Source organism: Oncorhynchus kisutch, linkage group LG28, assembly GCF_002021735.2.
Source record: "Oncorhynchus kisutch isolate 150728-3 linkage group LG28, Okis_V2, whole genome shotgun sequence".
Classification (NCBI taxonomy): domain Eukaryota; kingdom Metazoa; phylum Chordata; class Actinopteri; order Salmoniformes; family Salmonidae; genus Oncorhynchus; species Oncorhynchus kisutch.
This window is the reverse complement of record NC_034201.2, coordinates 13,106,230-13,133,971: the sequence shown is the minus strand read 5'-3', so window position 1 is coordinate 13,133,971 and position 27,742 is coordinate 13,106,230. Positions and strand designations below refer to the sequence as shown.

General features: G+C 43.8%; 1 protein-coding gene across 11 annotated transcripts in view; it reads left to right on the top strand.

Annotated features, from left to right (window-relative positions):
• LOC109872749 (unconventional myosin-XVIIIa) overlaps positions 1 to 27,742 on the top strand; it is a 110,703-nt gene that overhangs the window by 63,683 nt on the left and 19,278 nt on the right. For all 11 annotated transcript variants that reach the window (XM_031808530.1, XM_031808527.1, XM_031808526.1 and 8 more), the window contains 20 exons: positions 1,592 to 1,678; positions 3,492 to 3,630; positions 5,878 to 6,037; positions 6,131 to 6,317; positions 7,054 to 7,261; positions 7,476 to 7,585; positions 8,719 to 8,784; positions 13,543 to 13,671; positions 17,783 to 17,926; positions 18,219 to 18,308; positions 18,606 to 18,725; positions 18,870 to 18,987; positions 21,787 to 21,914; positions 22,029 to 22,183; positions 22,912 to 23,035; positions 23,191 to 23,391; positions 23,486 to 23,596; positions 25,599 to 25,703; positions 26,687 to 26,833; positions 27,093 to 27,206. In XM_031808530.1, the coding sequence (XP_031664390.1) occupies positions 1,592 to 1,678; positions 3,492 to 3,630; positions 5,878 to 6,037; positions 6,131 to 6,317; positions 7,054 to 7,261; positions 7,476 to 7,585; positions 8,719 to 8,784; positions 13,543 to 13,671; positions 17,783 to 17,926; positions 18,219 to 18,308; positions 18,606 to 18,725; positions 18,870 to 18,987; positions 21,787 to 21,914; positions 22,029 to 22,183; positions 22,912 to 23,035; positions 23,191 to 23,391; positions 23,486 to 23,596; positions 25,599 to 25,703; positions 26,687 to 26,833; positions 27,093 to 27,206 (2,643 nt within the window). The remainder of the gene's footprint in view (positions 1 to 1,591; positions 1,679 to 3,491; positions 3,631 to 5,877; positions 6,038 to 6,130; positions 6,318 to 7,053; positions 7,262 to 7,475; positions 7,586 to 8,718; positions 8,785 to 13,542; positions 13,672 to 17,782; positions 17,927 to 18,218; positions 18,309 to 18,605; positions 18,726 to 18,869; positions 18,988 to 21,786; positions 21,915 to 22,028; positions 22,184 to 22,911; positions 23,036 to 23,190; positions 23,392 to 23,485; positions 23,597 to 25,598; positions 25,704 to 26,686; positions 26,834 to 27,092; positions 27,207 to 27,742) is intronic.

The following is a 27,742-nucleotide window of genomic DNA, read 5'->3' as shown; positions in this document are numbered from 1 at the left end:
ATACACACACACTAAAACACATACACTAACATACAGACACTAACATACATACACACACACTTTAAAGCGTCAATCAGCAGTTGAAACAATAACAAAGCATTGTCCCCGCCCCTGTTTGGGTAAAAAGCTGAGGGATGGGCCTGGAGAAATGTAACCACTCTCAGATTCATAGACAGAGCTATGGATGCAAGGACAGACCATTCATGATGTTTTAACCATGTTCTGAGGCTATATAGTGTTTGTTTACATTTACAAACCTTGGAGTATAACAAGCTTATATTTTGGGTTCTGATGGGGTACAACAGTTGAACTAAGCTCATGAGGTATTTATAAGTTATGTGCTACATAAATCATTGGGTGCATATCATAAATAAATAAGTAAGAAAATTGAACTCCTGGGGACCCTAAGGGGTGCACGTTTTGGTTATTGGCCTAGCCTGACACAACTGATTCAAATAATGAAAGCTTGACGATTAGTTGATTTATAGGAATCAGCTGTGTAGTGTTAGGTGAAAAAACAAGATGTGTTCCCCTTGGGGTCTCCAGGACCGAGTTTAGGAAACCCTGATGTAGCAGCTGCTGATTCAAACTTTAAGGCAGGGATCATCAACTAGATTAAGATGCGGGGCAATTTTCTCTTGAGTGGATGGTCAGGGGGCGGAGCATAATTACAAAACATGTGTATACTGCAAATTGACTACAAGTAGCCCAAACAGATTTAGTGTTTGATTAAAACGTAATCATTTCAAACCTTGCTTATGTTTGTACTGTATATCTCTCTATTATGCGTGGGAATACTTTGGAACATATATTTTCAAATAAGTTCATTATTTGTAGTTGATTTGCTAGTGTTTTTCCAGTCCTTTATGTCCAGCAATAAAACAAATATGAGAGTTTTTTTTTCTTTCTCAGAGAACTTGGGGGGGGGGGGCAAATCCGAACCGCGGGCCGCCAGTTGTGGAACCCTGCTTTAAGGATTCAAATATACATACTCCCATAGAATCCATACCTCAGGACAGAAAATCTGCACTATTCCTGCCTGTAAGCCATGGCAAGTTAGAGCTACATAGAGCTCATGGTTTCCTCCCTCTCATTAATAGTGTCACACAGTGAGCCTATATAATGGCCATATGATTGCCATTTCTCCTCCCCTGCCGAGCCCAAAGCGAGGTCACTCATCACTGGCTGTGTGAACTGGGCTGAGCTGCACAGCAGTGGAGCTGCTCGCTCGACGAGGATGAATAACTCCCCACTCTCTACTCCCTCTCTTCTCATTGCAGAATACTAGACTATACACCCATCATAATAGGGTGGAAATATCCCTGCCAGCACTCTGTCCTAACCAATGTATGTCTAATCACTCCCATTGTAAAAAACACAATGCTTTCACTTTCATAGCCTGTAGCCATTTAACAGCAGTTTATGAGCAGTTTCCAACATTGTATTACTATTTATTATGTTATTATGTCTATACTGTAGGTGATGATGAACTAATCCCTATAGTAGAAAACTTCAAACTTGGCGCCCTGTCTTCAGACTTATGTCGTTGTCATTGGTTACTAATCCCCCCCCCCCCCCATCACCCCTCTAGGAGAACATAGAGCTTCCATTAGATGACATGGAACCTAACACCTCTCTGTCTGTAGCTGCAGTAGACCAAGCGTCAAGTCAAGCACTGGTAAGGACACTCCTTTTAATACCTATATTCACACGAGTTTGCCTGGTTACAGAGTTTACGGCCATGGCAGTGTCACGCTGTACAGCAGTACTCTCTGTCTCCACCTTTCTGTGCGATTTCTCTTTTAGTAATGGCACATTCCAGAGCATCATTATCTAAACTCTCTTCTGAAGCTCTTGCCACTTTGTTTTGTAGTCCTGACACCCTGCCTCTCTCGCTGCCCACACCGTTTGTACCGTGCACTGCTTATGCACATATACATACAGTCCTTTGTGACTCACAATGAGTCAGTTGAAGGCATTTTTGCAGATTTGAAAGTTTTCTGTTTATTGTAAACATTTTCAGTGAGCATATTATACGAATGCTTCTGTAGAGGAATAAACAGGGAGAGGGTTGAAGGAAAAGGCAGACATTTCATCCAGTAAACAAAGACTAGAAAACCCACTCAGGTGGAAGAAAACAAAATCTGTGTTTTGCTTCTCCTCCAGTGTGTGTGCCATGGAAACCAAAAATGACAAGGTGTTGAGAGTGTCATGGTCGGCGGTATAATAAGTTGGTTTGAGTGCTCTACCTTTTAAGGGGTCCTGGCCCTGCTGGAGCTGTCATCAAAAGCACTGAACCAGGGTATAGCAGATGGCTGCAGAAGGCCAAAGCCTTTGAAGGCTGACAAAAACAAAAGAATGGGACAGCACAGCCCACGCTCTTAGAGATCACTCTCTGTTGATGTCGAGACACTAGGATGAAAGCTGACAGTTGGATTTACACTGACACTTCAAATGTTGTCCCCTGACATAAAAGACTCAGTACCCATGGGTTCACTGGGGTCTGTTTGCTTGCTGTGAAGGCTTTTAGCCAGGCCCAGGAACAGGTTTTACTGTGTACTTGTATGTCTAACAGAGAGCTTTTATATGGCTTTGCTGAGCTTTTTCTAGGTCTAAAAGGTCATTGCACTCAACACTACTACAGTAGTTATCCTTCTCTATAGGTAATAGCAATGTGCTAACACTGATAAAAAGCTTTTTCTTCAGATTCTACCAGTAGGTGGGTATACACTGTATATTCTTGAATTCAGAAAGAGCCATTTGAAGAGAAAAAGGGGTTAGAGTTCAATTATACCAAAAAGCTCAATTGCGGCCAGCATTCTTGTGGTAATTTCTGAAGTGGCCTGTTTAGAGCAGGCTTCCTGAACGCTCCAGTGCTCTCTGAGCTATTACTCTGATATTAGGACTAACGAGAGCCATGGCTAATGGCCTGTCCCTCTCTTTAAAAAAAACCCGACTGCAATTGCTTATTGAAAAAAAAACGGTTGTATTTTTTTGTGGTTGTTATTTAATAAAAAGCATTTAATCTGAAAGCAGTGTTTCACTGTATTGTCAGCGGGGTATTTTGGTGCTAAATATGATCAGCTGACTCCTTTACACTATTTTGTGTCAGTGTTTGTTGTGGACATAGTCCGGAGAGTTGGGAGATGTTGTGGTATTCCAGGTGAAAGCCTTACCACAAATGTTGATGAAATTTCCTCAGGCTTACGGAATGATTCCCACAAAGTAGATGGTTAGATGATCAGAGCTGACTTCGCTTCAGGCCTTGGAGTTTGAGTAGGAGTGGGCTGGCTGGCTGGCTGGGTGTGTTTGCTAAAGTGAGTCAGTATGTGTAGGCTGAAAAGCAAATGGATGCCCAGTTAGTCTGTTTGTGTGTATTTTGGTGAGACTGTTGATTCTACAACCATCTGAAGGACTGAAAATGTACAGTAGATGTTATCTATTCAGTGAGGTGAGGGGTTGGAAGCGAGTCTGACCTGTGTGTGTGCCAGGTGCGGACGTTGAGGACTGATGAGGCGCGGGGCCTGTTGTGGCTGATGGAGGAGGAGGCTCTGCAGCCTGGGGGTTCTGAGGACACTCTACTGGGACGTCTCTTCAGCTACTATGGCCCTGCCGAGGGCGAGAGCAAGGGTACAGACACACGCCTCACAAAAAAATCCATCACTATTGTTATACTTCAAATATGATTTATTTTTACTGAATATTTATTTAGATTAAAATAGACACTAACCTACACTTATCACACCTACTATGACAACCAATCTCGTTTTATATTATCCAATCTTGTCTTAATACTACTTCTCCAAAATAAATCAATAGTAATTCAACAGAGGGGCAGAGATTCACAGGAAGCCCATCTCTGTGGCCAACTCTAGCACCCCTGGAAGTGGAAGCTGGTCATATTTAGGGACTGGGACTTCCAGTCGCACTCACAATGCCAGATATCTGAGAAATTCACTCATAAAACCAGTTCTATATGTACCTAAGTGCATTCTAAACATACACTGAACAAAAATGTAAATGCAGCATATAAAGTGTTAGTTTCATGAGCTGAAATAAAAGATCCCAGAACTGTTCCAAATTCACAAAAAGCGTATTTCTCTAAATTTGTTTACATCCCTGTTAGTGAGCATTTCTCCTTTGCCAAGATAATCCATCCACCTGACAGGTGTGGCATATCAAGGAGCTGATTAGACAGCATGATCATTACACAGGTGCATCTTGTGCTGGGGACAATAGAAGGCCACTCTAAAATGTGCAGTTTAGTTACACAACACAATGCCACAGATCTCATGTTTTGAGGGACTGTGCAATTGGCATGCTGACTGCAGGAATGTCCACCAGAGCTGTTGCCAGATAATTAAATGTTAATTTCTCTACCATAAGCCGCCTCCAACGTCGTTTTAGAGAATTTGGCAGTTCGTTAAACTGGCCTCACAATCCCAGACCACGTTTAATCCCGCCAGCCCAGGATCTCCACATCCGGCTTCTTCACCTGCAGGATCGTCTGAGACCAGCCACCCGGCCAGCTGATGAAATACTGAGTATTTCTGTCTGTAATAAAGCCCTCAAAAATAATTTTGATTGGCTGGGCCTGGCTCCCCAGTGGGTGGGCCTATGTCCTCCCAGGCCCACCCATGGCTGCGCCCCTGCTTAGTCATATGAAATCCATAGATTAGGGCCTAATTTATGAATTTCAATTGACTGATTTCCTTATGAACTGTAACTCAGTAAAATTGTTGCATGTTGTTTTGTTGTTGTTCAGTATAGAATGTCGATAATACACAAAAATAAGCAATTAACCAAATACTGATAAGAAAAAACTATTTGATAGGAAGATATCGATGCTCCTGTGCCATCCATGGTACAGACTGGTTAAATTGCTGGGTGTAGAAGCTCATTTTGTAAAATTATATGCCATTTAGCAAATGCTTTTATCCAAAGCGACATACAGTCATGCGTGCATACATTCTATGTATGGCTGGTCCCGGAAATGGAACCTACTACCCTGGCATTACAAGTGTCATGCTCTACCGATTTAACAATTGAAAATCTTGGATAACAAGTTGCACGTCTAGTTTTGAGGTTGTTGCCACCAAAACAGATTTTCTAAATCAGCATTGGTGCCTATCAACCAACTGTTCTAACGTTCTTAATTCTACAAACATTTTGATATCATCATTTTCAAATGTAATTGCGTTCTGATGAATAGAATCACCATGGCAAAGCAATAAAATGGGTTTCAAATCAACACTGTCACTCTTATCGACCAGACATTCTACATTCAAACATTCTACCAACTGTCCTTTGGATGATTTTTATGATTCAGAATTGCATCATCAGGTAAAGTCAGTTTTACATTGAACCCACCAATACACTAGCCTGGTCCCAGATCAGTTTGTGCTTTTGCCTCCTGCGTTGTGATTGTCAAGCCAAACAATTGCATGGAAATTCCATAAGGAGTTGGGAAGAGAGCATTAACAGAATGGCAGTCTGGCTACCTATGCAGTGGCAGAGTTGAAAGATTACTTTAACAGAACTGCACTAATCACCCAGATATGTTGTGGTATGCAGTTTGCCACTGTTTCTATTATTCTTCACTGTAAAACGATGGGGAGAAAACTATAGCAGCAAACAGTGTTTATGTTCAAAGAATTCTCTGTTTTCTAAACTGCCATATTCTAAAATGATTTTACTTCAAAAACACAAAAAATACAGGTTTATAGAAAATATATTGTCTGCTCAAAGGTGACAACGATTTGTTGTTTTTCTTCTTTTTCACATAATGTTCATTACCACACATACTGTAGACATCCATACACGCAAACATTGGCATACATAATTGTTATCAACTCCTTTATCCTCTCTACTGGTCAGGTCACACCTTGCTGTTGAAGAGTGAGAGACTACATCACTTCCTGCTGGGCCACAGCCATGGTACAGACTGGGTGGAGTATGACGCCCGTGGTTGGCTGAGCCATGCTAAACAGAACCCTGTCTCGACCAACGCAGGGAGTCTCCTACAGGACTCTCAAAAGTAACACCCGTCCCACATAATGTTTTAGCTTGATTAGCAACACTTGCAATAGACATTTCTGACCGTGTTGGATTTTGTCGCTCTCCTCTCTAGGAAGAACATCAGTGGTCTGTTTATGAGTCGAGGGGGTGGGGCCACCATCCTGTCAGGCTCCATTGCAGGCCTCGAGGGCGTTTCCCAGCTGACCTTGCGGCGTGCCACCAGCATGAGGAAGACCTTCACCACTGGGGTGGCAGCCGTCAAGAAGAAGTCCCTCTGCATCCAGATCAAACTACAAGTGGTGAGAGGCTAGGGGCCATCTGCAGGGGCCAGGTCTGGTCGAGGGACTGTGAGAGGGAGAGAGATCGAGAGGGCCCCAAATAACTTATTAGATTTTCACTTCTGTTCATGTTTCATTATGTGTATATCCACGTGGTGTTGGGCCACAAGCCCCTCATTTAAATCCTATACACGAGCTGATTTAGTAAATGGAGTCTTTTAATTAGCATCGCCTAATGTATGCCCTCCCTCTGAGAGAGGTGTTCACACAGTGTTTGGGGCGGCAGGTACCCTAGTGGTTAATAACGTTGGTTCGAATCCCCAAGGCAACTAGGTGAAACATCTGCCTATGTACCCTTGATTAAGTCACTTATTCCTAATTGCTCCTGAAAGTGACTCTAGATAAGAGCGTCTGCTAAATGTATAATCTATCTTCCTATGTTTTTGCTGTGTTATAACAGCTTTAAAGGGTAGGAGCTAGAAGCCGTCCCAGTGCAGGGTCTAGGCATTAGATTTCCTGGTCCAGAGTACATTTCTTAACTATACCATTTATTACAACTCAAGCTGATTATTTTCTAAGATTGCTTAACGTATGAAATGTGTGAGAGCCACTGTGTGGCGCCTTTGCATATGATTAAAGAGGTTTGGTCTGTGATCAAATTGGGCTACTCTCTCAGTGCACGGTGAGGCCTTGCCCTATCCTCTAGCCCTCTATCACTGTTATCATTTGAGTCCCAGCTAACCCTTCTCTCCTTCAGGATGCTCTGCTGGACACGGTAAGGAGGTCCAGGGTTCACTTTGTCCACTGCTTGCTGCCCAATGCTGATGCCCTGCGGGCAGGCAGAGGGGAGTTGGAGGCCCAGGGGGAAAGTGGAGACTCTGGCCTGATGCAGCTGGATGTGGCCCTGCTCCGGTCCCAGCTCCGCGGCTCCAAGCTGCTGGACGCCCTCAGAATCTACAGACAAGGTGAGAAGGCTGACCGAGCTAGAGGCTGTGGTTGTTAGATGAGGAAGGTCCTGACGGGTCTGACCTGCCTAGACTGTAGTCTGGTTTCCTTCACAAACAAACCAAATGACCAACACTGCTCTACTGTATGTCACGTAGACTATGTGGTTAGAATAAATAGTTCTGTAAAAAAGTGTAGCTCCGTAACCTTGCCCCCATGTCGTTGTCTTTACAGGATACCCTGATCACATGGTCTTCTCAGAATTCCGCCGCCGCTTCGATGTGCTGGCACCCCACCTGACCAAGAAACTTGGCCGCAACTACATAGTGAAGGATGAGAAGAGGGTCAGTCTATTTTTCTGTGTGTGTGTGTGTGTGTGTGTGTGTGTGTGTGGAGCATAGCTGAGGTCTGTAGTGTTACATTAATAATCTGAAGAGGCCGTCTCCTTCCTGGCTGTCAGTAGCCCACTGACAGAGGAATAAACCTCCGTTAATCAGAGCCATTGTGATGACCTAATCAACATAGCAGAAGCAGAGACAGGAAGGAAAGGCCTTCTAATTGCACTGGGGTTTAGGGCTGAACTTATCAACTTTGTGAAATATATTGTCTACCCTGGAGGCTGTCTGCCTGGTGGTTTTACCCGAATAATTTTCTTAGGGTAGGAACTCTCCACTGCAATGTAAATGGTGAGAGGGCCTAAAAGTATTTTAGTGTGACCCAACCTGTGAAGGGAGGATTGCTAATGAGGGTTCCACTCTGAGGTTAACTATCAATGAGGGTCAATTGTGTATTGGTCCCCTGAAAGAGGAGCCAGGCTGAAGTGAAATGGTGGGGAAAAGAACACAAAAGCTACTCTTTACAGAAGAGTGTGAGAGACTGAGCGAAGGTGGTACAGAGAGAGAAAAGCAGTCAGTGTCTCGTAGCGGGGTTTCTGTGGAAACGGCGTCAGACAAAAGGCCCTCAGTGCTCGGGACTGCAGCTCCTCTCACAGTGTAATCTAGATGGGGCCTTTCAGGCTGGGGGCTCAAGTGGACCTGTCCACACCACCCAGGGAAAGGGACGGTAGAGAGACACACAGAGACCGACCGTAACGCAGAGAGGGAGAGCTGCAGGTGGTGCCCCTCTGCAGAGGCTGTATGTGTTCAAGGCTGCTATGGGGCCGAGACCACCACGGGGCCAGGAGGAACAAGCTTGGAGAAGGTGGATTCTGGAGGACGAGCTGTCTGGTCAGTTTTTGCCTCTCTCCCTGCACATGCTCTGTGTCCTTGAGAATAGAAGAGGAGAGGGAATCGGGCCGGATGTGTGAGGTAGAATGTGAAAGGACGACAGATCAGGATTCTGTCAATCTGTCTGATTAGAGGAGTGGTTGTTGGGATGCTGAGATTGTGTCAGTTGGCAGCTTGGCGGGACTGCTGTCGAGGGATAATCCGGGGGTAGAGGGGCAGGGAATGATCTGTGTGTTTGTGTGCGTTTCAAGGCGGTAGAGGAGCTGCTGGAGTCCCTGGACCTGGAGAAGAGCAGCTATCACATGGGACTGAGTAGGGTGAGTACCAATACTACCACAACATTAAAACACATTAAAACACAATTAGTCACTGGTTAAACTACCTCTGTTCATATTATATTGAGTGAAAATGGGTTATAGAAACCCAGAAAACAGATAAAGATTCCTCCTTCCACTTGTTTTTCCTTGAGGAATCCCAGTAACAATTCTGAGAGAGAACGTTTTCATAATGTTACCCGTAATTTCCCCCTAATGTTTGGGGGTCTAGTTTTCCGTTAGTTATATGGGAACATTCTATCTTTGTTAGCAAACAACGTTCTGAGAACCTTTTTAGCATGTGTTAGTGTTAGGAGAACATTCCCTTAATGTCAAACAGAACTTATCTAACTAAGAACATGGTTACAATGTAAATGTTCTAGATGTGTTTTATGGGACGTTGCAAGAACATATGCGTGTCCAGTTTTTTGAGGGTTTGAAGAATATTACATCAACGTTCTACCAAACATACACAGAACATGGTTGCCATGTTCTTAGAAAAATTTGTTTTTATTACACATTACACCTTGTAACTGTTGCCAAGCCCATCAAGGCCCTGATTCATTCACAGCTCTTTTTCTGCCTGTTGGCAAGGTTAGGGATACACACACAGTGCTTTCAATGTACGTATTTGACACCACATAAATGATTACATTGTGCATGGTCATTTGTACAGTAATTATTATATGTCCTTACCTGGGATTTGAACTCACAACCTTATGGTTCACGACGTTCATATATTTCTGCTACGTCACCATGTCTGTGTACATGATCAGTTATTTTAGACTATTCCAGGGGTGAAAGCAAGCTGGAAGGGTCCGGTATGAACTACTGGCAAAATAAATAGTGGTGGTACGCCGTACCGGTAAAACATGAGCCTATCACAATAATGAAAACAGATTCCATGAAAACTGTATGCTATCACAGTATTTATCATTACCTCATGTCAGTCGCATGAACAATTTGTGAATAGTCTTGAAAACTTGTGGAATACGCTCAAAATGCGGTGTTTCAACGATAACACATTTTTGCCAAGGCAAAGATAAGTGGCCGAGACCAAGACGCACATGGACAGCAGTGTATGCATCAATTGGAGTTACAAGACTTGTGTAGGAGGCTTAGTGTAGGAGGCTTAATGGATGACAATCACTGAATATCATTCATTTAGACGTGATGCCAGAATAATTTTAGTCCAGTAGCCTAATAGTTGGAATAGAAGTCTGGACACTGACTATAGGCCTCACATTGAGCCTATTACAATATTAGCTTCTGAAGAATGAAGTGTTCCCGGCCTACGTGCAATTTCTTTCAGCAGCATAAAAGCTGACCGTATTTTATTTTCAACCACATAAAATATGCGTCCAAGACTAACTAAAATATCAGAAACATGCAGGATTGTTTTTCAATTTTTTTTAAATTCCTTAAATCCGGTCATAATTATGTCATTTGGAATTATCCCTGGTTTCTTAACGTCCTCGCTCCGTGACAGAAGCAGAAAGGAAAGAGAACTTTACCGATGTCAACTAGATTGTTGATGATACATTGATCATTCTATCGATTTGGTGAGCATGGCTTTATTTAATATTCTAGACGAGTATCAAGTAATGACAGAAGAGAAGCTGCATGTGTCTAATTATAGACAATTTGACTAACAGATAGCCTGCCAAATGTCGGAAATTCGAAGCAGAAAAATATATTTTAATGAGGCTTAAAACGTATTTATTCCGCACCTCCTGCCATTATGCCATCCATGAGTAACGGGCGCAGGTAGCCTACATTAAGTAATAGTTTGACAATCAGTTAACATCATAACTAGTTGTGTTTATGCCACATTAAAAAGGGAGGCTAATACATTTGAAGTTAAAATAAATTTTTACTATTAGGTCCATAGAGATCCTATTAAATTAATATGGATACTGTATGTAATTACTGTATATGACCAAATAGATAAGTGCATGCACACACAGCCCTTCATTTGCTGAAATAATCATTTTTTGTTACTTTTGCCAAGCCAATCAAAGCCCTGATTGGTGAACCACTCATCCATTCATCTCTTTGTTTGGCAAGGTAAGGGAAACTCACACACACAGTGCTTTTAGTGCAACTTACATATTTGACGCACAATTATATTTGTGCATGTTCATTTCTACAACAATTATTATTCAACATGTCCTCTCCTGGGATTTGAACTCACAACCCTTTGGCTCATGGTACATTGCATGGGACGTTGTACTCCGATCTTCCTGCACTGCCACCATGTCCATGTCAGGTATCAGTTATTCTGACTAGTCTCTCATCATTGATTTGATTGACTTATTTCAGCAAATGAAGGGATTTCTGTATATGAGACCTCCCATATGTGCATGCACATATCTATTTGATCATATGCAGTAATTACATACAGTATCCATATTAATTTAATAGGATCTCTATGGACCTAATAGTAAAAATGTCTTTTAACTTAAAATGTATTAGCCTCCCTTTTTAATGTGGCATAAACACAACTAGTTATGATGTTAACTGATTGTCAAACTATTACTTAATGTAGGTTACCTGCGCACGTTACTCATGGATGGCATAATTTGATTGAACTTTTATTTAACTAGGCAAGTCAGTTAAGAACAAATTGTTATTTACAATGACAGCCAAACCCGGACGACGCTGGGTCAATTAGGCGCCGCCCTATGGGACTCCCATTCACGGCCGAATGTGATGCAGCCTGTAATGACAGGAGGTGCGGAAAAAATGTATGTTCTTGCAACGTTCCCATAAAAAAATGTTTAGCATATTAATATGTTTTGTTCTGAGAACATGGCAATAATTTCCTAACTCTCAGAAAACTGGACACATGAATGTTCTTGCAACATTCCCATGAAACCTGTCTAGAACATTATCTTAAGTTCTGGGTAAGTTTTATTGGACATTAAGGGAATGGTCGCTTGGAAACGTTCCTTGAACATCACTTGAACATTCCTATGAAAACGTTATTTAATGACCTAATGAGACTAATATTGTGGGAATGTTTGTTGTTAGCGGGGATGTGTTTGTGACTCTGGGTGAACTGTCTGACTAGTGTTGCCTGTCCTGAAAGTCTCTTGGCTGGGGAGGATGGGTCTGAGAGGCATGCCTGCCTTCCAGCCTCACCGTGAGACGCACAATCATGTCTCCTTTGTATGCATGTCGTTATAGAGTCATTTCTGGCAGGTGATGGTCTTCGATGTTGTCTTTCGCCCTGGCACTTGTAGACTAATCACAGCAAACACTGCTTGGCACACTTCTGTTTAATCCCATCAGCTGAGAAGTGGCCCATAGCCAACAAGAAAGTATTGTAATTAAAAATGGTAATTTTTTGGGAGACAGCTGTTGTTGCCTTCGGGGTTTGGAGATTGAAATGGCCTTTGGAGTAGATTAGCACCAAGATGGTGGTTCACAAAGCATTCCAACTGTGTCCTAGCAACAGCCGTGGCCTCAGCAGAATGCCAATTAACAGCAGCACCAAATCTTCTCCTGACACTGGGTCCACCACACAACTCTCACTGTGGTAAACACTGCCACAACAGGAAGTCACGTCTCATGTCCGCTTTGATTGACCCATTCTGATCATAATATGACGCCGACACCCAGAGATCTCCTAACTTGTGGTTTTCTGATGTAGAGTTACATTATGGACAAAATGCATATGACAAACATGACTTTACTGTTTTATTTTGAAGCCAAATTCATGACATTATCCCTCTAAACATTGCTGCACAGTGTGTTTTCTGAACCCCTCCTCTTCGTATTGGTAATACAGTATATCCTGCTTAAGTAATAAAGGTCAAATAAAAGAAGTGTTTGTTTGCCTGTTCCACCTACTGGTTCTTTCATGTATGGCAGAGAGGTTTGATCTTTTATAAAGCACTGGAGCCTGTCAACTCTCCCATCCCCATCCACCCTTCGCCTTTAAGCTGACTGACTGCCACCACTCTTCACACTGTGCCTGACCCTGGCCTGATGATATCTCTCAGAGCGTATGTGAATGATAGGAGATTGTCATGTGACGGCACTTCTACTGGCCCTTTAACTCTGTTTCATCTTTGACCCGGCCAATGAGGACACAATGCTGACACTCTCCGGCAGAGATAACGGGCGCGTTCCAGCGGATCACTTTTGTTAAGTCGGTGACCATCGTTTTTCAGTGCCTTTCAAAGTCTGTTGCATTATGGGGAAGAATGACTGAAACAGGAGCTTTTGTGCGATTCATTTATATGGTGGAGTGATACAAATGAATGTGATATTTGAGGCTCTCTCACTGACTGATTGTACAATGTAGCCTACACACATATGATTTCATTTTGTGAGTGTGTGTTATTGGAGTTGGAGACATGTATATTTCAACATTATAAATAAAAACGTTCATAAACACCTTTTAGTTTCCGACTTTCGGTTGTCAAAGATATACCTCCCCAACTTCCCTCCTCGACCTTCGTCTACAGTCGGTTGCTTTCACCTTACCACTCAAACACGCTCAATTACTTTATTACCCAATCTTCTTGGATTAAAGGGCCGTTGTCTTTAGACTACAGTGGATGGATCTACCTCTTTCTTGGTAATGTAATATATTTGTGTAATAGGTGCTAAAAAGGCATACTCTCTTGAAGTCAATTTCAAGTCAATTATGTGACCATTTTGTTTTATTTAAATCAGCTCCAGACTTGAACAAACGTGACTATATCTATTTTGTTTGATGATGAACTAAAAGGTGTGTACTTTCCTCCCCAGTTGTTCTTCAGAGCGGGGACCTTGGCTAAACTGGAGGAGCAGAGGGATGAGCAGACCAGACACAACATCACCCTGTTCCAAGCAGCGTGCAGTGGGTACCTGGCCAGACAGGCCTTCAAGAAGAGGAAGGTAGGCATGACTCCACCACGGCTTCACTTCATCAGAAGAAAGGCAGGATTTAAAGATGGAAGCAGGGAAGGAGACAAAGATGTACTGTGGATGTGAAGGCTATGACTGTGACTGTCCAATATGATCAAAATCTGTTTTATAGTTTGAAATCCAAGATTTATTTTCCATGATTTACATTGATAGTTTTTTGTTGTAGAGAACAGTTCAGTCTTCCTACTGTATATTCCCCCTGTTCCTGAAGTATTTTTTTAGATTACGGCAAGCTCTACAGTAAACTCTACAGAACAATATTTTACTATTGATTTAGAGACAGAGAATAAAACTTTCATGTGATCGAAAATAGAGAGATGTGGTTGCCTCGGGGTCTGTAGTGAAGGAGCCTGTTCCAGGTCCCATTTTAAAGGTTGTTTGCTCCTCCATAGGACTACAGCTAGCTCTGCTGTAAATCTATTGGCCTAACCCCACCCCCACCCCACCTGAATCACCCTGTCACTATCTGCACCAGGGACAGGGGGGTGACATGTCCCCCTTAATCACACTCTCATTGATCAGCTCTTTTTAAAAGCAGCCCTATTATACATGCCAGCATCTCCTTCTCCTCAGCTCTATCTCCTTGTCCCTCCATTAATCTCTCTCCACATGATATGGGGCCATCTCTCTGGCGCTGATAGCATTTTTGCAGTTGATGTATGGGATCCAGCACTCCTCTCCTTCACTGTGTGATTACGATCTGAGTGAGCAGGCTGCCTTCATCTGGCCTGGCTAGAACTGAGTTCACTGGCTGGTTCACCACCACCCACAGGACATCACTACACTCACTGGCTGGTTCACCACCACCCACAGGACATCACTACACTCACTGGCTGGTTCACCACCACCCACAGGACATCACCACACTCACTGGCTGGTTCACCACCACCCACAGGACATCACTACACTCACTGGCTGGTTCACCACCACCCACAGGACATCACTACACTCACTGGCTGGTTCACCACCACCCACAGGACATCACTACACTCACTGGCTGGTTCACCACCACCCACAGGACATCACTACACTCACTGGCTGGTTCACCACCACCCACAGGACATCACTACACTCAATGGCTGGTACTTTCCTTCACCTCCACACATGCTGTACACTACCTCCATTTCAGCCATGTCTTTGTACTCTCTTTGTTTCCAGGAAGCATCCATGTGGCTTTAAGCTTTCTGAGAAATGGACATACGCTGCAGTATCTTCCCAAGGTGGCCTATGGGAATCATTTTTTAGCAAGTTGAGCAAAAAGCTGAAGTTTTTAGCCTTAATACATTTTTGTTATCTCTGCTTCTATTAAAGATTTGTGCTTCTCGTTTTGCCCTCATGACAAAATAAGCAGCTTTTGAGTAATGGGCATGTGGTGGAAATAGGAACCCGGGAAAGGCCAAGGTTTTCTCTTATTAAGTTCAAAGGCCATCGTTCAGAGACTGAGGGTGAGGAGCGCTTTATAATCCACTGGAAAGGCCAGGAAATCACCACTGAGGAACAGTGTGAAGGCTAACTGTACCATTACTAAATCCATTATTCGGGTCGCCTATTTTTTTCTGAATGCTTTCTCCTCTGTTTCTTCCCGTACGTTTATCTTTAATAGAAAGATAAGATTCAATTGATTTTTTAATTGTAAAATCTTTGCCTCTGAACTGAAGTTCAGGTTTTTGTGAGGTAAAAGATGTAGTACTCAATTATGGGTGACAGCTAAGGTTCTGTGGTTTTTATCTGGTTAGGAGTGGTTGTTTCATATCAGTGTATGGAAACGGTTGTTTCTGTTCCAGTAGAAAAATAGAAGTCTAAGTCTGTGTAATTCTTGGTTTGGTGGTTCATTGTTCGCTGGAAATAATATCAGGTTTTGACTTGATTTAACATTATATGAACTTTTTAGATCATGTGTTTGTAATGTCATATAAAGTCATAAACATATGAAGTCATGACTTGATGAATATGATGTTAATATAATGTTCAATCAGGTCAAAAAATGGATATTATTTCCAGCGAACATTGAACCACCAAACCAAGAATTACTCAAATAACTCTTTAGACTTATTCTACTGGAACAGAAACAACTGTTTCCATACACTGATATGAAACAACCACTCCTAACCAGATAAAAACCACAAAACCTTAGCCGCCCTAGATTAACTATAAAACAATGAGTTTTTCATTGCAAACCTCTTGAGTCTGTCTGGTTTAGTCAGTATAGTAATGATGATAGACCAGGCCATGTGCGTTTCTCTGTCTGCTCTGAAAATATATAACATTTAACAAATATATGCAGATGGTAAAAAAGTAGTTATTCCAAATGCACCAGCCCAAGAAATAGAAAAGTGTAATTGGAGGAATGCGGTGAAGTGGTATATTACTGTGCGAATCGAGTTCCCTCCTCCCTCTTTCCTTCCTCCCTCTCTAGCAGGAAGATTAACGGAGTGTGTCTCTATCCAGAGGCCTGTCTTATAATAATGATTGTATAATGAAACCCACTAGGGCTCTCACTCCGTCTTCCCCGTTCATGAAATTTGATTAGGCTTCCATAATGTCACTGTATGATGTATCCGTTCTCAACAGATGTGCCGTGGTTAGACGGAAATACACTCTGAGAGTGTTAGGAATGTGTTCTATGGCAGCGACAAACATACGAAAAGCCCATGGTGCTTGATAAGCGGCTGGCTGTGTCATAGAATGTCCTGTAACTTTTGATTGATTTATCATGGTTTCCAGAGCTTTTTGAAGTCGTCCCAGCATGACTTCATCAGGAATATATATCTCCCTTTCGAGAAGCAACAATTTCCCTTTTGAAAGTGTGCCTGTGTCTATCTCCTCTCTCTCTCTCTCTCTCTCATACAGTAGTGGAGGGAGGGCATATGGAAGACAGGATGTTTTCTTTTGAAACACAGCCCAGTCTTCCTCTGTGTTTTCTTTCCTCATGTATACCTCTGGGAGCCGGGGGGAATTGAACAGAGCAGCCGATGGGCTTCCTAATTAAGCGCTTGTTTTAAGTCAGGGAGTGCGCTGCTGAGTGGAAGCAGGTGGTGTGGGCGGGTGCTTCTCCTGCACCGTCAAGTGGAGCTCAGTTTTCACAAACGCAACGCACACACACACATGCATGCAGGCCACACACACATTCACGCACAGGTAGGAGAGAGACACACCGAACCAAAGCTATTACCCAGGCAATGACATCCACTCCTACCTAGCCCTACACTCTTACAAAAAAGGGTTCTTCGGCGGTTCCCTAGATAACACAGTTTTTTCTAAGAGTGTAGATGATTATGTCCGAATCTTGGCCCACGATTCACATCCTCTCAACAGACTGACATACAGTAGACAGACAGACACCCTCTCAATATGAATAGCCCTTTGTTTATTTCTCTTCTGTTTGCCTCATTCATTAAGGTCTAAACATCACAAATGAGTCCTGTTGAATATGTCTGTCTGAGATTTGCTGAATGTAGCACTGTGTTACGGCTTTCATGGCGTAACAAATCCTAATTGGCCATAGAGGCTGACTTCGGGGCGGAATCTACTTGACGCTAGGAATATTGTGTTGTCTAATTGGGTTTTGCCATAATCTGCCGCCACTACAAATGCTCATGCACAAGCTGCATGGAAATCGTGTAACACTTGGAATCGGCTTCCAAGATGTATTGATGTTTGATTTAATTCATCAAAAGAGCTTCCAGCCTTGGAAAATGGTCTGCAGCAACTCTCCAGAGAAGGCTTAACTGATGAGGCCTGGCTGGTTTGCCGATGCTGCAACACATGATTATTGGATGTGTACATGTTCAGCCATCCTGTATGTCAATAACATGGAGACTAGGGCTAGGGTTATTCAATAGCAAAGAGTAAATCACAGTGACGTTTAGGCTGATAATACTAATCTGATGAGATATTCATTCTCTATAGTTAGTGCGTTGAGTGGCTCTGCGTACTCTGTAGTAGGGCTAGCTCTGTTGTACTGTACCTCCTCTGCACTGTACGGCACTATGCTTCCACTCTCTCCTCTGCATTCACACTCTCTCAGCCCCATACAGTCCAGTACCGTCGCACCCACTCTCTTTCTCTGTGTGCTGAGCAGACCCACGACCTGGCCATCCGCTGCATCCAGAAGAACATCAAGAAGAACAAGGGAGTGAAGGGCTGGCCCTGGTGGAAGCTGTTCACCACCGTACGGCCGCTCATCGAGGTGCAGCTCACAGAGGAACAGATTCGAGGAAAAGATGTGAGTATCTCTGTCTCGCTTTCTGAGTGTAAGCCTGTTTAGCCATCCAACCTCACCCACTGCAAATCTGCTCCACATGACTAAAGTAAGGGTTTTCATACTTGGAAATGTGTGATTGCACACCCACGACCATGAGTCAAGTCTCCAGAGTTGCTATATGATGTCAGGTGGGAGTGGTGAATATCTCCATAGTGTTGCACAGGATTCCAACATGGCTACCTCTGCTGTAGCTATTTTCTACTGTCTCTTTCCCGTTCTTATATTTGTGCTTGTACTGTATGTTCTCTTCCAGGAGGAGATCCAGCATCTGAAGGGCAAGCTGGAGAAGACTGAGAAAGAGAGGAACGAACTGAGACTGAACAGTGATCGACTGGAGAGCAGGGTGAGTCTCCTGGGGCCTTTCTTCTATGCACTGCATTCTGGGAGACAGCGTTTGCTGCAGGAGTAGTATAACTCAGTCATACTGTCTTCATTCACCAGAAGCTGTGTCAGGTTATCAACTCAAACAGTCCACCTTTGTTCAATGTTTGACTCTGTCTGTGATAAGAAAAGTAGGCTGAGGATATGACTCTCGGGCTTCATAGGTAGCCTTTTGAGGGTGTGTTTGTAGTGCACTGTGACCGAAGATAGGCCAGGCCATGGGGCATAGACATGAAATACTGTGTGTGTGTTCCTCCAGATCACAGAGTTGTCAGCGGAGCTTGCGGATGAGAGGAACACTGGAGAGTCGGCCTCCCAGCTGCTGGAGACGGAGACGTCTGAGAGACTGAGACTGGAGAAAGACATGAAGGACCTACAGGTACAGACAGACTCACTCACTCTTGAGTGTCTGTACTTACACTAATGTTGTGAGCCTAAATAACAGGACAGAGAAGATGGAGCACGAACGTAACATTTAGTAGGGGGGAATATTCCATTTTCTGTCTACCTCTGTCTACCTCAGGCTAAGTTTGACTTGATGAAGAAGCAGATGGAGTGTATGGAGATGGAGGTGATGGAGGCTCGTCTCATCAGAACGGCAGAGCTCAACGGGGACATGGATGATGACGATGATGATGCAGGTGAGTTATTCTGCTGCCAAAAGTCTCTTATCCACAAAAACCCATTGAATGAATGGGTGATTTACATTATAAATATAAAAAATCAAATGAAATTGTATTTGTCCTTTGCCGAATACAACGGGTGTAGACTTTAAAACCTCTACAGGATCGGTGGGTCCCCTGTGGGACGGTTGACGGGAGAGTGCACAGTTCTGAACTTGAAAATGTATTAATAAACCAAGTAGGCACATTTGGGCAGTCTCGATTGACATTTTTTAACATAAATGCAATGGTTCATTGGATCAGTCTAAAGCTTTGCACATACACTGCTGCCATCCAGTGGCCAAAATCTAAATTGCGCCTTGGCTGGATTAATACATGATGGCCTTTCTCTTGCATTTCAAAGATGATGGTCCAAAGAAAATACAAAAAATGCATGTTTTTTTTCTTTGTGCTATCTTATACCAGATCTAATGTGTTACATTATCCTACATTAATTTCACATTTCCACAAACTTCAAAGTCTTTCCTTTCAAATTGTATCAAGAATATGCATATGAATGCTTCAGGTCCTGAGCTACAGGCAGTTAGATTTGGCTATGTCATTTTAGGTGAAAATTGGAAAAAAGGGGGCTTGATACTTGATAAAATGCACGAGAATGGAGCTACTGTATATACAGGGAATACTAGTACCAGATCATTGTGCAGCGGTACGAGGTACTTAAGGTAGATATGTACATGAAGGCAAGGTAAAGAGACTAGGCATCAGGATAGATAATAATAAGAGGTGTAACCATTTAATGAACTATTTAGCAGTCTTATGGCTTGGGGGTAGAAGCGGTCTCAGAGCCTGTTGGTCTTAGAGCCGATGCTGCGGTACCGTTAGCTGGACAATAACAGAGTGAACTCAGACACAGCCTGATATAGAGGTCCTGGATGGCAGGGAGTTCGGCCCCAGTGATGTACTGGGCTGTGTGCACCACCCTCTGTAGCACTTTGTGGTCGAGGGCAGTGCATTATCATACCAAGCGATGATGCAGCCAGTCAAGATCCTCTTGATGGTGCAGCTGTAGAACTTTTTGAGGACCCATGCCAAATCTTTTCAGCCTCCTGAGGGGGAAGAGGCGCTGTCTTGCCCTCTTCACGACTGTGTGGGTGTGTGTGGACCATGTTTAAGTCCTTAGTGACATGGACGGCAAAGAACTTGAAGCTCTCAACCCACTCCATAGCACTGTCTACTGGTATAAGACTACTGGTATAAGAGGTTACTCACAAATGACATTGGAAGAGTGGGTTGTAAGTTGTATTATGATCACCTTTGTTTTTCAGAGGCTAACAGACACAGCTTAGAAAGGGGCCAATGGTATGTAAAGCTGCAATATGTAACTTTTTGGGCGACCCGACCAAATTCACTAGAAATGCTCGTTATAGATCTATCATTCTCATTTGAAAGCAAGCCTAAGAAGCGGTAGATCTGTTCTATGTGCACTATTTCTATGCTTTTCCTTAAGTTTTGTACAATATTTGTGGTTATGGAAACTATATTTCACAGCAGTTTAGATGGTTCAATGAATCTCTACACTATACTTGTTTGTTTTGTCAAATAAACTGAAATTAGGCAAACTATTACAATTTTTGCAACCTGGTGCGATTTCTGCATAGTGCTTCTTTAATAGTTCCAAACTGGTAATATGAGGGTATTGTGTGACTCATCCTTAGTACAATAGACTCCATACAGTAGGAAATTGGGTCAATAGTTGCATTATAATATAACTGGCCCATGAATTTACCTACAGGTGTGGAATTAAGATGCCCATTGTCAGGCCTGAGTCCTCTCTCTCCTCTGATCTTCTGCAATGAGTGAGGTGTCATGCTGTGAGTGTATTGTCCTTGAGTCTCTCTGTGCCCGTGAGTCAAGGAGCTCGAATACCCGGCCTCCATAAAGCCAGAGTGGGGAGGTTTCAGATAAATGAGAAAATAATCTTGTGGATCAGAGCCGGTGGCCCCTGGAAGCTGTCATTATACTATATATATGCAAATGTCTGTTCGTAATGGAAAGCCCCAGTGTTCCTGTGTGAAGGGGGAATGGACAGCCTCTCAAACGATAAGTCTGAGAAATGAACCTGGACCCGCCTCTAGTCTCTGCTGCTTTGGTGTAGATAGTCTCTGACAGCCACAGCTCTGGGCCAAGTTAAAGCTCTAGATTAGATCGATTAGATTAGTTTATTAGTCACATGCACAGGGTCGCAGATGTAATCACAGTGAAATTCGTATTCTCCGAGCAGTATAGGAGAATAGGTCAAAAAAAGAGAAGTGAATGATATTATTATTATTATTATTATTATTAATAATAATAATAAATGCACATTTACAACTGTAGCTATGCTGTTAGGTTCTGACCTTCCACCATAAACCCTTACAGATTCCATACTCTGTGTTTTCAATGGTGTCAAGTCCATTTTTACATTAATCTCCTTGTAGTTGATGAACTTTCAGTGTCATCTTCCCTCAGTAGAGACGATATCTTGAGGGATACTCTTGTTCCCTTGAGTTTCTTGAAGGTTTTTCTTTGTATTATCAAGTTGTGATGAAATGTTTAGTAGAAGTTTCCGTGTCTGTTGTTGGCAACACTTGAATGTGAGACACAGAAAATCGTCTCTAACCTAATGATCCTCAGCAGCATCCACCTGCTCAGTCACATTGAGCCTCCATCCTCGTTCAGTCAGCCAATCTAGCATTAAAGGATTGGTCACTCCAAATGTCCCATGGTCTGTTTCCGTCACTCCCTGACCGTATGTACTGTCCTTGGTCTGTCTCACAGGAGGAGAGTGGCGGCTGAAGTACGACCGAGCCATCCGGGAGACTGAGTTCACCAAGAAGAGACTTCAGCAGGAGTTTGAAGACAAGCTGGAGACGGAGCAGCAGAATAAAAGACACCTGGAGAGAAGGGTACAGCCCTGGTCTTACACTAATGCTTAATTCCATATTGTTCCCTGGTGTACTGTAGTGATATCTCATACTGTATGATAGTAGAGTACTCATACTGTGTGGGTGTGTGTGTAGCTGACTGACTTGCAGGCGGACAGTGATGAGGTGCAGCGCTCTGTGCAGCAGCTGAAGAAGAAGTGTAGCAGATTGACAGCTGAGCTGCAGGACACCAAGCTGCACCTGGAGGGCCAGCAGAGCCGCAACCACGACCTGGAGAAGAAACAGAGGAAGTATGTACACGCACGCACACTAATACACAATGGTAAAGCCTTCATTCACCAGCTCTGGTTATTTACCACTGACTATAGATATAAGAGACGGTCACATATAGCACTAGATGACACACCATGAACCTGTTTCTTTTGTCTGCTGAAATGTCCTCACTCTCACTAGGTGACCTACCTAGGATACTACTACACATTTCTTCATTTGAACAGAGAATAGAGACTGGCTGTAATCTGTGGAATTGCATTAGCCAAGGGAATGAGTCAGACTTTTAGAACTTGAGAGGTTTGTGCTGTGACAGAATGTGATCTCTCCCCTGGGGCTAATTGAAGATGCTCTGTGGGAGTAATCATTTTCAGCTGTGCAAAGCCGAGGACGGCTCCTCTTAGAGAAGAAAAAGAGAATTAAGAGACCTGACAGTTCAGAACACTTCACAATTCAGCTGAACACTCCTAAGTATAGCTGGCCCAGACTATTGAATAGAACATTATGCTATTGTAAATTAACAGGCCACTCATAACATTTAAAGGTGAGTGCTGATAATGAGGTTAAAATGGAAGCTATACTGCTAGCTATAGTCCTCAGTGGGATGAGAGGAAGTGAAATAGTTTTTTTTTCAGTTGTAAATGATTTAACTCAACAAATGGCCCTGGTTAAATATTTGATCTTAGGAGAGGTCTTGAGGCTGTATGACGGCCTGCCAGTAGTGTAACATGAGTGTTGTGTGTTGCAGGTTTGACTTGGAGCAGAACCAGGCCCAGGACGAGGTGCTGAGGGAGAAGAACCTGAGAGAGAAGCTGTGCCGGGAGAGAGACATGATGACTGGGGAGCTGTTCAGTCTGCGCCAGCAGCTGCAGGTACCAGCTGGACAAGGATGATAGATCATAATGTTATCGTTGCCCCTGGGAAGACCATGTTCTCCATGTCCTCTGTATGTCTGGCCTGGTCCAGGAGTCCTCTGAGTATCTCTGTCTTTTTACTGCCCCCTGCCTACCTGCTTGCCTGTCTGCAGGACAAAGACATGGAGCTGTGTGCCGTCCAGCTGAAGGTGGAGCAGCTGGATGCGGAGCTACAGGACCTGTCCTCCCAGGAGTCCAAGGACGAGGCGTCGCTGTCCAAGACCAAGAAGACCCTCCGCGACCTGGAGGCCAAGGTCAAAGACCAGGAAGAGGAGCTGGACGAGCAGGCCGGGACCATCCAGATGCTGGAGCAGGTAGTGGAGGAAGAGAGGAGGTGAAGAGGGGAACAATACAGAGCCCTTATAGGAGTTGCCGGTCTATAACAGTCTATTTGTGTGTGTCCTTCAGGCCAAGCTGCGTCTGGAGATGGAGATGGTGAGTCTGCGGCAGACCCACTCCAAAGACATCGAGAGCAAAGATGAGGAGGTGGAGGAGATCAGGCAGTCCTGCAGTAAGAAGGTATGGAGGCCTGCTCACACTCAGCACACGACTGTATTTTCCACAGCAGTCCTATTTGTGTTTTATCAGCTATGCATAACCTCCCTACTTTAGAAAAACAACATGCCGACCCATGTCCAGTATACAACCGCTCTGACAGGCACTTAAACTAACACATACAATAATGTGTAGGCAATAGTGTCAAATTACGCTGTACTCTGAATTCCTATCTTGACTGCCTTAATTTCCCCAATAGCAACAAGTCATGGCAACCATATCTGGAAATGACTGTTGGCGTGATTTGTCGTCCTTTGGAATGTTTTGATTACGTACTTGTACAATTCTTTATACATTTTTACCCACAGTAATTTCACATTGACAGTCAGGCATTTAGTGCCGCATAGAGTATGACATTGATCCCTCTGAGAGGTGGCCAGTCCTATTCTGGCTGTGCCGGGTGGAAATTATAACAGAACATGGCCAAGATGTTCAAATGTTTATAGATGAACAGCAGGGTCAAATAATAATAATCACAGTGGTTGTCGAGGGTGCAACAGGTCAGCACCTCAGTTGGCTTTTCATAGCCGATAATTCAGAGTAACTCTACTGCTCCTGCTGTCTCTAGAGAGTTGAAAACAGCAGGTCTGGGACAGGTAGCACGTCCGGTGAACTGGTCAGGGTTCCATAGCCACAGGCAGAACAGTTGAAACTGGAGCAGCAGCACGACCAGGTGGACTGGGGACAGCAAGAGAGAGAGAGAGAAAATGCTTAAATTAACACAGGACACCGGATAGACAGGATAAATACTCCAGATATAACAGACTGACCCTAGCCCCCCGACACACAAACTATTGCAGAATAAATACTGGAGGCTTAGACAGGAGGGGTCGGGAGACACTGTGGCCCTGTCCGACGATACCCCGGGACAGGGCCAAACAGGCAGGACATAACCCCACCCACTTTGCCAAAGCACAACCCCCACACCACTAGAGGGATATATTCAACCACCAACTTACCATCCTGGGACAAGGCCGAGTATAGCTCACAAAGATAACCCCACGGCACAACCCAAGGGGATGGAGCCAACCCGGACAGGAAGACCACGTCAGAGACTCAACCCACTCAAGTGACGCACCCATCCTAGAGATGGCATGGAAGAGCATCAGTTAGCCAGTGACTCAGCCCCTGTAATAGGGTTAGAGGCAGAGAATCCCACTGGGGAGAGGGGAACCGGCGAGCCAGAGACAGCAAGGGTGGTTCGTTGCTCCAGTGCCTTTCCGTTCACCTTCACACTCCTGGGCCAGACTACACTCAATCATATGACCCACTGAAGAGATGAGTCTTCAATAAAGACCAAGTCTGCGTCTCTCACACGGATAAGCAGACTATTCCATAAAAATGGAGCTCTATAGGAGAAAGCCCTGCCTCCAGCTGTTTGCTTAGAAATTCTAGGGACAGTAAGGAGGCCTGCGTCTTGTGATCGTAGCGTACGTGTAGGTATGTACGGCCAGGACCAAATCGTAAAGATAGGTAGGAGCAAGCCCATGTAATGCTTTGTAGGTTAGCCGTAAAACCTTGAAATCAGCCCTTGCAGTGAAGAGAGGCTAGCACTGGAGTAATATGATCAAATTTTTTGGTTCTAGTCAAGGTTCTAGCAGCCGTGTTTAGAACTAGCATCTCTGTTTTGTCTGAGTTTAAAAGTAGAACATTTGCTGCCATACACTTTCTTATGTCTGAAACACAGGCTTCCAGGGAGGGAAATTTTGGGGCTTCACCATGTTCCATTGAAATGTACAGTTGTGTGTCTTCCGCATAGCAGTGAAAGTTAACATTATGTTTCCGAATGACATCCCCAAGAGGTAAAATATATAGTGAAAAAAAATAGCAGTCCTTAAAACGGAGCCTTGAGGAACACTGAAATTTACAGTTGATTTGTCAGAGGACAAACCATCCACAGAGACCAAGTTTACGGAGTCTACTTATCTTCCTCCTGGCTGTCTCTGTCTGTATGTCCATTCTACAGCTGAAGCAGATGGAGGTACAGCTGGAGGAGGAGTATGATGACAAGCAGAAAGTCCTGCGTGAGAGGAGAGAGCTGGAGACCAAACTGCTGTCTGCCCAGGACCAGGTACTCCATCACACTGTTACTGATGTGTTTGTGCTCATCACCCCGTCATTGTAAATAAGAATTTGTTCTTAACTGAATTTCCTAGTTAAATAAATAAAATAATTAAATATACATTTTTAAATCACTCTGACAGGCTGTCTACAGTGCTCACGTCGCTTTGCAAAATAAATGTAGAAATCTATATTGTTCAATTATTGCACCCACACTGCATGCACGCGCCAACGAGCTTCTGCATTGCCAAGGGCTAACACGGAACCTAAACCAGCTGCACGCGTGCGCCATCATGCTTAAATGTATTTTGTCCCCCCACATCAAACGCAATCACGACACGCAGGTTAAAATATCAAAACAAACTCTGAACCAATTATATTAATTTGGGGACAGGTCGAAAAGCATTAAACATGTATGGCAAATTAGCTAGCTAGCCAGTTTGCACTTGCTAGCTAATTTGTCCTATTTAATAAGCTTGCTGTTGCTAGCTATTTTTTCCTGGGATATAAACATTGAGTTTTTTACCTGAAATGCACAAGGTCCTCTACTCTGCCAATTAATCCACACATAAAACAGTCAACCGAATCGTTTCTAGTCATCTCTCCTTCCAGGCTTTTTCTTCTCTTGACTTTATATTGCGATTGGCAGCTTTCATAAATTAGGTGCATTACCGCCACCGACCTCGTTCGTCTTTCAGTTACCCACGTGGGTATAACCATTGAGGAGATGGCATGTGGGTATCTGCTTCTATAAACCAATGAGGAGATGGGAGAGGCAGGACTTGTAGCGTCACAAATAGAACTGAATTCTATTTAGCCCTTGGCAATGCAGACGCTCGTTGGTGCACGAGAGCAGTGTGGGTGCAATGATTGAATAATATAGATTTCAAAATGTATTTTGCAACGCGAGCGGTGTAGTCAGCCTGTAAAATAGAAGTCCGTTCTACCGAATTGGTGGAATGACCCAGAGACTGTTTGCGTGTTCATCTCTAGGTGGGCTGCAGGGACGTGGAGACAGAGAAGAGGCTGAGGAAGGACCTGAAACGCACCAAAGTGCTGCTGGCTGACGCCCAGATCATGCTGGACCACATGAAGAACAACGCCCCCAGCAAGAGAGAGACCGCCCAGCTCAAAAACCAGGTACACCACCCTACAATACACGACATGGCCCGTCTTATTAACATCAGGTCAATCAGGTGCTTCAGTGACATTCTCAGCTCTTCTCCTACAAATAGTCCTGTCAAAAATGTATTGCACTTGCTCTTCCGATCAAGGACAGGGTGTTACATTTAGTGATTTCTGAAGATTTCTTATTTTCCCGGACCTTGACCTTCTAATCCTCTCTTCCCTTCTCTTCCTCCACCTCCGCTTCCTCCTCCTGTTATATATCCATTCACAGCTGGAGGAGTCAGAGTTCACGTGTGCAGCGGCGGTGAAGTCTCGTAAGGGCATGGAGATAGAGATCGAGGACCTGCACATCCAGATGGAGGACGTGGTCAAAGTCAAGATGTCGGTGAGTGAGAGCTCCCTCAGCTGTCCCGTCTCAATATGAGAGGATTCCCTACCATTATAGCTGCCTAGTGTGAACTGCACACAGAGTACGGAGTACGTCCACATCCTGTGCTGTGCTGTATTTCAATATCCTTTTAAAAGGGCTTACAGACTCACAGTTAAATCAGTCAAGATAGCCATTTATCTAGGTAAAACATACACTGAGTATGCCAAACATTAGGAACACTTTCCTAATATTGAGTTGCCCCCCCCCCCATTTTGCCCTCAGGACAGCCTCAATTAGTTGGGGCATGGACTCTACAAGGTGTCAAAGGATGCTGGCCTATGTTGACTCCAATGCTTCCTACAGTTGTGTCATGTTGTCTGGATGTCTTTTGGAGTGGTTGATCATTCTTGATACACACGGAAAACTGTTGAGCATGAAAAACCCAGCAGCGTTGCAGTTTGACACAAACCGGTTTGCCTGGCATCTACTACTATAACCTGTTCAAAAGGCACTTTTATCTTGCCCATTCACCCTCTGAATGGCACACATAC